Source organism: Alosa alosa, chromosome 14 (genome assembly GCF_017589495.1).
Source record: "Alosa alosa isolate M-15738 ecotype Scorff River chromosome 14, AALO_Geno_1.1, whole genome shotgun sequence".
NCBI lineage: Eukaryota > Metazoa > Chordata > Actinopteri > Clupeiformes > Clupeidae > Alosa > Alosa alosa.
The window spans coordinates 27,441,423-27,448,754 of record NC_063202.1 but is presented as its reverse complement, the minus strand read 5'-3'; the positions used below and the strand labels follow the sequence as shown (position 1 = coordinate 27,448,754).

Below are 7,332 nucleotides of genomic sequence, written 5' to 3'. Positions count from 1 at the left end.
TTTTGTGCAGGTATATAGCTGAGGGTAGTTTAATCAAGGTCTGTTAAGAGGTTTGTCCATGTCCATGGCCATGAATAAGTGCACTTAGGGGGATGCAGGCTAAGTCAGATGAATATGGCTACAGGTTTAGGAGTTAATGGGTTGACTCATATTTTTTTCCACCCTTTGATTGGCCAGCCCGACTTGTCTCCTCAGATTTCCCCCTGCCCTGGTTGGGCCCAGATGGGCTGCTGATGGACACAGTGCACACACACACCACAGCCAGTCTTTAATCACTGGCACTCTGTGCATGTGGCACGCGTTGGCGCCGTCGCTTGTTTTGCTGGACTCCAGAGCGGCCGCTTTCTGATGCCCTATGTGCACCACGGGGCATGTTCACCCCCCCTCCCACATCCCCCGCTCTCCACTGGAGAGGACACAGCGGCGTCCATCCCTCCGCAGGTGTCTCGCTCCTCATCCCACTCACCTCTCCCCCTAAACCCGCTGTCCTCTCCCTTTGCTCACAGTCCGCGCTGAGAGACTCGGCTCCAGCAATCAGTTGGGCAAATTAGCCGGATGAATGAGGGTTTGGGTGATTTTGGGCGGCCGAAGTGGGCACCGCGGGCGCCGGCAGCTCCATTAGCCCAGCCGCTCCTCTGGCGCTGCTTATGCCAGGCAGGCAGTCGGCAGAACCCCCCCCCCCGCCCGGTGCCTTTAGCAACACTCCCGATCTGTCTTTGGCTGCACCGCACTGCATCAGTTCCCTGCCGAATGCTGTCAGAATGCAAATGACTTCAAATCTAGTAACTAGGTTGTGTGTGTTTCTCTCTCTCTCTCTCTTTCTCCTGCCTCCTCTCTCCTAGGCTCAGAGTCCAATACTGAAGTGTTTACTGTTGCTGAGTATAATTACTTGCTGCCCTCATCTTGTTTGATTGTTTTGTTTGATTGTTTTCATGCGACATGGAGACATGGAAATTAGGTCACACTCCCTGAAACATTGTTCCTTGTTAATTTGTAAAACGCTGGCATGATGATTGTGTTCATTTATACCATTTTTTTTTTAATGAGATGTATGTCATCCTTGGGGAGAAGATAGTTCCTGTGCACTCGCTCACACACACACACACACACACACACACACATAGACCCACTCAGACATGTGTGGGGATGGCGTTTCTGGCAGATGAAAGTGGGGTGAGAGATCCTGTTACACCAGCAGTGTGACATGCACATTACGGCCAATTTGCCCAAACCTGCTCCACAGTGGAACCTCCCAGATGCTGCGCACTGCAGAGGGGCTCAAATATCACTTTCAACTTCCAGCATCCCCCCATTTCCTGCACGCTCAAGGAGGGGACAAAAAATGCCTGACAGCCCATTTATATTAAACTCTCTCTCTCTCTCACACACACACACACACACACCACACACACTCTCATCCACAGAGAGAGAGATACACTCTGTCTGTCTGCAGTCCTCTAGAGTGGGGACCTGATTTGTATATAGTGAGTGATCCGTAATGCTATTTATTCAGTCCATATGCTGCCTAGCCGCGTGGCCTTCCCTCTGGGCCTGCCGGGACGTGGTCATTTCTCATTTGGCTGAGCGCCGGAGTCAGAGGAGGAGGTGCTGATGAGGTCAGACGCCCCCCCCCCAAATCCCAGCGCCCCATTTCCTGATTTAGGGATTAATTGTCAGTGATGTAGAGGGCAGCCCAGGATAAATAAGCAATGGGCTGTGCTGTGCTGCAGAGCCCAGCCTGCACCAGGAGGCCTTCAACTTTTGAGATTAGAGAGTCTTTGGGAACCTGAGCTCAGCAACATTCGCCCACCTGTCACAAACACACACACACAGGAATCATCCAAATCTGTGATTGTAGATGCACTGTGCATGGTCCTCTTACCTAAGGACACTGGAGATTTGTGGGAAATGATAGATGTTTGTCATAAAACTTCCTGTTTTCATCTCCCTCTCCTTTAATGGTTGCCTCCCTCTCGGGTTATGTTTCATCTCGGGCCTTTTGTGCATCGTCTTAGCAATATGTTGAGTTCACGCAATCTCTGGTTCACATCTGTTCCTGCATAGCACACACAGATGCGCACTCTCATATCAAAGTTGCAGGTGTACACATACTCCCGCGCCACATACTCACTCACTCACACAAACGCACACACACACACACACACACACACTCAAAAACGTTCCATAGGGCTTTATGCAGCCTCCTGCTTGTCCACAGCTTCTTATCCAACTGCGGTGAGCAGCATCCTCGCCTCTCTTGGTCTCGCCTGTCACTCACCCCAGCTCCCGCCTCACCTCTCTCCTGCTGCTCCCTGTGGGCGCTGTCATCCCCACTAATGTTGCGTCAGTGCGATAGGCTCAGTGCGAAGGATGCACTTAACTCCAACAGGCCAGATTGAGGCCGGGACAGCCGCAGGTACAAAAGGTTGAGTCAAGGGCTCCCCTGGCTGTTTCCTTCTAAAAAGAGCTCTGTCTGTCTTGTCTGTCTGTCTTGTCTGTCTGTCTTGTCTGTCTGTCTGTCTGTCTGTCTGTCTGTCTTGTTTGTCTGTCTGTCCGTCCCCCACCTACAAGGCTCCGCTCTGCTTGAGATTTGTCTGTCAAATGTAGATAGAGGGAGAGGAGTAGGAGGAAACAGACAAGAAGCGAGAGAAACAAAAGTGGAACAGATGGAGGTGTGTGTGTGTGTGTGTGTGTGTGTGTGTGTGTGTGTGTGTGTGTGTGTGTGTGTGGTGGGGGGATGAGGGGGGCAGTGGACAGAGAGACAAGAGGGAAGAGTGCAGACGATGGTTGAGGAGCGCTCAGTAAAGCTGTGAGAAGAGAAAGAGAGAGAGAGAGAGAGAGACATGCCACAGAAGAAGCAGTAAGTAAGACAAGAAGAGTGTGATGGCAAAAGAGGAAACTCTGAGCTGGGGGCAAATAGAGGGACTGACGAGAGGAGAGGAGAGGAGAGGAGAGGAGAGAGGAGAGATATGCAGTTAGTAGAGCAGACTCTTGATGAGAGCAGAGAGAGGACATGAGTGGGTGGAGAGAGAGCTGGGTATCAGCAGGCCAGGGTGTTAGAGAGGAGCACAAGTGCAGGTGCCAACCTCTAGAGTAGAGAGCGCTGTGAAACAGGCATCTTGCTACACTGAGGAATATTACAACAGCCATCTGCTCCTTTTTGGTGTCATTACCTCTGCTAAGGACGTCCGTTTTTAGGGCAGTGTGCCTGTCTTTCTGTCTGTTTGTTTGTCTGTGTGCAGGGATGCGCTAAAGCTGCCAGTTTTTACTAGGTAGGTTTTTACTAAGTATAGCTCAAGGCAGAACACGTGCGTGTGTCTCGACAAGTTTCAGGTTCACTTCTGAGATGATGCTATTTTGTTTAAGCAGAGGTGTGCACCCTCCAAGTGCTCCACAGTGTTGGTAAGAAAGACCAGTGTTTACATGTATGAGTTCAGACACCCCGTTTTAAACTCTCTGCACATTTTGAAACATTTTAAAATGGTCATTTGTTTCTTTGTTTTTTCACAAAACACACACACTTACGCACACACTCTTCCTCATCAAAAAGAGAGATTGCTTGAGGAAGGTTTGATTGGGTTGATCAGATTGTATAGCCGTGTACCCCCATGACTCCTCCAGGTGACCTCTCTGCATCTGGATCAGTAGCTGGGAGTCGACGCTGGTGCTGAAGCGATTAGTGGAGCATCAGTGGGTGCTTTACACGGGTACTCCTCCAGGAAGCCTCCGGGATCTCCTCTGCTTCATTAATTTCTCATTTGCCATTTGACTAAGCCAGACAAAAAACGAGAGCATTTTAAGCGCTGCGTTTCTTTTCTCCTGGCTAAGAGGAAGAGTTTGCTGTGGAAAGTTGGGTGGGTATAATCTCCTCCAGCTGTCTGCTCTCTGCCTCTCAGGGTTTGGGCAGAGGTTTGTGCGAGTCTGCGATCAACGATCAAGCTGCCTGTAATGATGTTTCTTTTAAAAGTGGAGTCCAGAATGTTTGGGGGTGTCAGATGCTGTGAAGATCATCGTGCTGTAAATTAATTACATTTCCATATCCACATTTTTCAGTTTCTGTGTTTCTGTCCACTGAAGTAATTATCTTTAAACTTCTGTCTTTCTCTGATTTCTCCCCCTCCCTACTATTTCATTCTCTCTCTCTCTCTCTCTCTCTCTCTCTCTCTCTCTCTCCCCCCTCCCTCTCTGGCTCCCTCCCACCCCCTTTCCCTACAGAGCTAATTGATGGCACACCCACTCTGAAGATAAACCACGGCTCAGGCACACTGGTCCTGCAGTTGCCAGGCAACGTGAACGTGGCGGACAGACGGTGGCACAGGCTGGACGTGCGGAGCAACAGTAAGGTGGGTGTCTGGGGCGCACCTGGCCCCCTGCCAAGCCATGCGCCCACCGACCCGCGAAACACCCCTCCAGCTCCTCCCCATGTCTGCGCCAACACGCACCCTCTCCCCTGTGTCTGTGCCAACACATACCCTCTCCCCTTTCGCCCTTTGACTCTCCGACTCTGCCAGCTATTTGCAGGTTTTTGTGGAATCAGAAGTGCTAAAGTTTGCCGAAATCACATCAGAAGCCCGGCGCTGCACTTTAAGTAGCTGACGCCTTTGGTCTCTGTCAGCGGCAGCTTTCCTCGGCAGTTTGGAGACGGGAAGAGGACCTGTCAGGGAATGTGGAATACATTACACTCCCCGTCAGTCCACCGCCCACCGCCTGCCTCGTGACAGAGAGTGCACCGGTGCCTTTGTTCACCCCAGCATTTCGAGAAATTGCCTCGGGGGTCACTGTGAAATTGTTCAAATGACTGATCTCTTTTTATCACAAAAAACTTAGCCCCATCCACCCACTTACCCCCCTCAGTCCCCCACTCATGTCAGTGCTGTGTCACATCACTAAGTGGATGTGAATAGACTGCTGTCGCTAGACATGGGAAAGCTCTGACTGGCAAAGGTGCTTTATTTGCGTTTGAATGTTTCTGTTCCCTTCTACGTTTCTCTTTCCTCCAGCCGTTGTGTATAATATCCAATGCGTAATGTGTCATGAAAGCTGGCTGAGGTGAGGGGATGCGAGGAGAGGAGCTGAGTATCGGGAAAACGTCTGAGCTGAAAAATTGGGGCTGTTCACGCGCACCATGGTCTTAATCTTTATTAGCACTGCGCCAGCGGAGCACTGTGGCTTGCCCTCGGCGCGGCTCTGCCGAGTATCGACCCGTTTTCCAACGCTAACCCCCCCCCTCCCCCCCACCCCACCACCAGGAGGTGCGCTTCACCCTGGACCGCTGCTCCTCGGCCGCCGTCAGGGAGATGGAGGGCGTGGGGAGCTGGCTGACCTCTCAGGACCACACCCCGTGCGAGGTCAGCGGGGTCACCCCCAACATGGACAGGTAAGACTCTCTCTCTCTCTCTCTCCTCTTTTCTCTCTCTCTCTCCTCTCTCTCTCCTCTTCTCTCTCTCTCTCTCTCTCTCTCTCTCTCTCTCTCTCTCTCTCTCTCTCTCTCTCTCTCTCTCTCTCTCTGTTTCTCTCTCTCTCTCCCTCTCCTCTGCCGGTATCCTCCAGAGGCTGCTCTTAAGTACCAGTGCCTTCCCTCTGGTGTCTGCTAACCGAGCGTGACACTGATTTAATGCTTTGTTAGTTACCCTATGAGTTCGAAGATGAGCCACTCTGCGTCCTGGCCTTCTCACCTCTGTGGTCACATATCTCTGTCAGTGTCACCGTGTATTGATCCTGCTATCGATTGGTGGTCTCTACAGTCATTTCCTTTGTTAGGTCACCAGCAAAGGGTAATTGACCTATTCAATGATACAGCAAGAATTATTAATAGTCTATTCTCAATTTATTTGTATCACTTCATTGATATTCATTCTTCCTGAACGTGCCTAGACAAAGGAATACACATGCTTTAGTCGATATTTCTTCCAAAGAGTGATCCGTCATTGGATCACGTGTGGCCACTCCGTGCTAATGAATAGATGTTGAGAGTGGAGAGAGAACAGGAAAGGTGTGATAGATGAAGAGGTGACACATTAAAAGATGAATGAACAGATCAAGGTGGAGGAATGAGAGGCTAAGGTCAAAAAACGATGAATGACTGCAGTGTCTCTTCTCTCCGTCTCTCAGGCACTTGAACATGAGCCAGGTGTTACAGCTGGGCGGAGTGAACGAGAATGTGCCCTTCGTGTACCCACAGCTCCAGCACAAGCACTTCACCGGCTGCATCCGCAACCTGGTGGTGGACAGTAAGGTACGCTGCAGCCTGCACACACACACACCCACACACACACACACACACACACACACACACACACACACACTTCTCAAAAGGCTTTTTGCATACAAGACGAATCAAAGGCAATGACACCATTTCTTATTTTTTATCTGGTCAGGGATATAACCAGGCGACTGCTTTTACTGTGTGATAGCCTTATTTGAGTTCTCTTTCACTTCTTTTGGAGTTAAATGGAACAAATCCTCTGGTGGATAAAATGCAAGATGTATTGCTTAGGCACAGCAAGGACACTTGTGTTGTGTGAAAGGACAATACATGCCATACCAAAGGCTATAGAGGTACAGTAGGCATGGCAACAGATGTCCTTCTGAATGAAAGAAAATGACACATTGGTGACCAGGCATGGGAAAACCAGGCACATGTCGTCTTTGTCATTTTGAGTTATTCACATATTCTGAAAGTGTAGTTTCAAAGCTATCCAATGATGTCTCACTCATGGAGATCTGATAATATTTGAATAAGTTGTAGCCATTTTAAAGTATACACATCTCAAAGCTACAAGCTGAGAAATCAGGCTTTTCAATTTGATTACTTTCTCCCTCAATCCATGGGAGGGGAACACAATGGTCCTCATTAACATGACATTAAGATCAACCCTCCCCCCTGTCATGGTCACTGATCTGTCAGCCTGCAGTGCATCATATGATGCTAATGACCCATCGAAACTCTATGTGTAATGGGTTACAGAACCAGCTAGTAGCAATGGATAAAGTAGTCTAAAACAAACATGAGATCACGTTTGCAAACCATGTTATTCTGAATTAACACCCAGTGCAAGGCACCAGGTTGGCAATGGATTTAGCAGGTTTAGCAATGGATAAAATAGTCTAAAACGCAAACTAAACAAACATGAGATCACGTTTGCAAACCCTGTTAATTTGAATGCACACATGATGCAAGGCACCCTGCCATCAGTCAAAATATTCTCATTCTCGCATTATTCAAATTAATTGCCCACCAAAACTATCTGTAATGGGTTTTGGCTAGTAGCCTATGGTGCCAATAGCTAACGACAGTAGGCCTACGTTAGCTAGTAGCAATGGATAAATTAA

At 49.3% G+C, this 7,332-nt stretch overlaps 1 protein-coding gene across 1 annotated transcript in view; it reads left to right on the top strand.

The window, feature by feature from the left end:
• si:ch211-186j3.6 (neural-cadherin) overlaps positions 1-7,332 on the top strand; it is a 164,265-nt gene that overhangs the window by 118,127 nt on the left and 38,806 nt on the right. Inside the window, exons 24-26 of the mRNA XM_048263372.1 lie at positions 4,216-4,343; positions 5,250-5,377; positions 6,112-6,235. Coding sequence (XP_048119329.1) covers positions 4,216-4,343; positions 5,250-5,377; positions 6,112-6,235 — 380 coding nt within the window. The remainder of the gene's footprint in view (positions 1-4,215; positions 4,344-5,249; positions 5,378-6,111; positions 6,236-7,332) is intronic.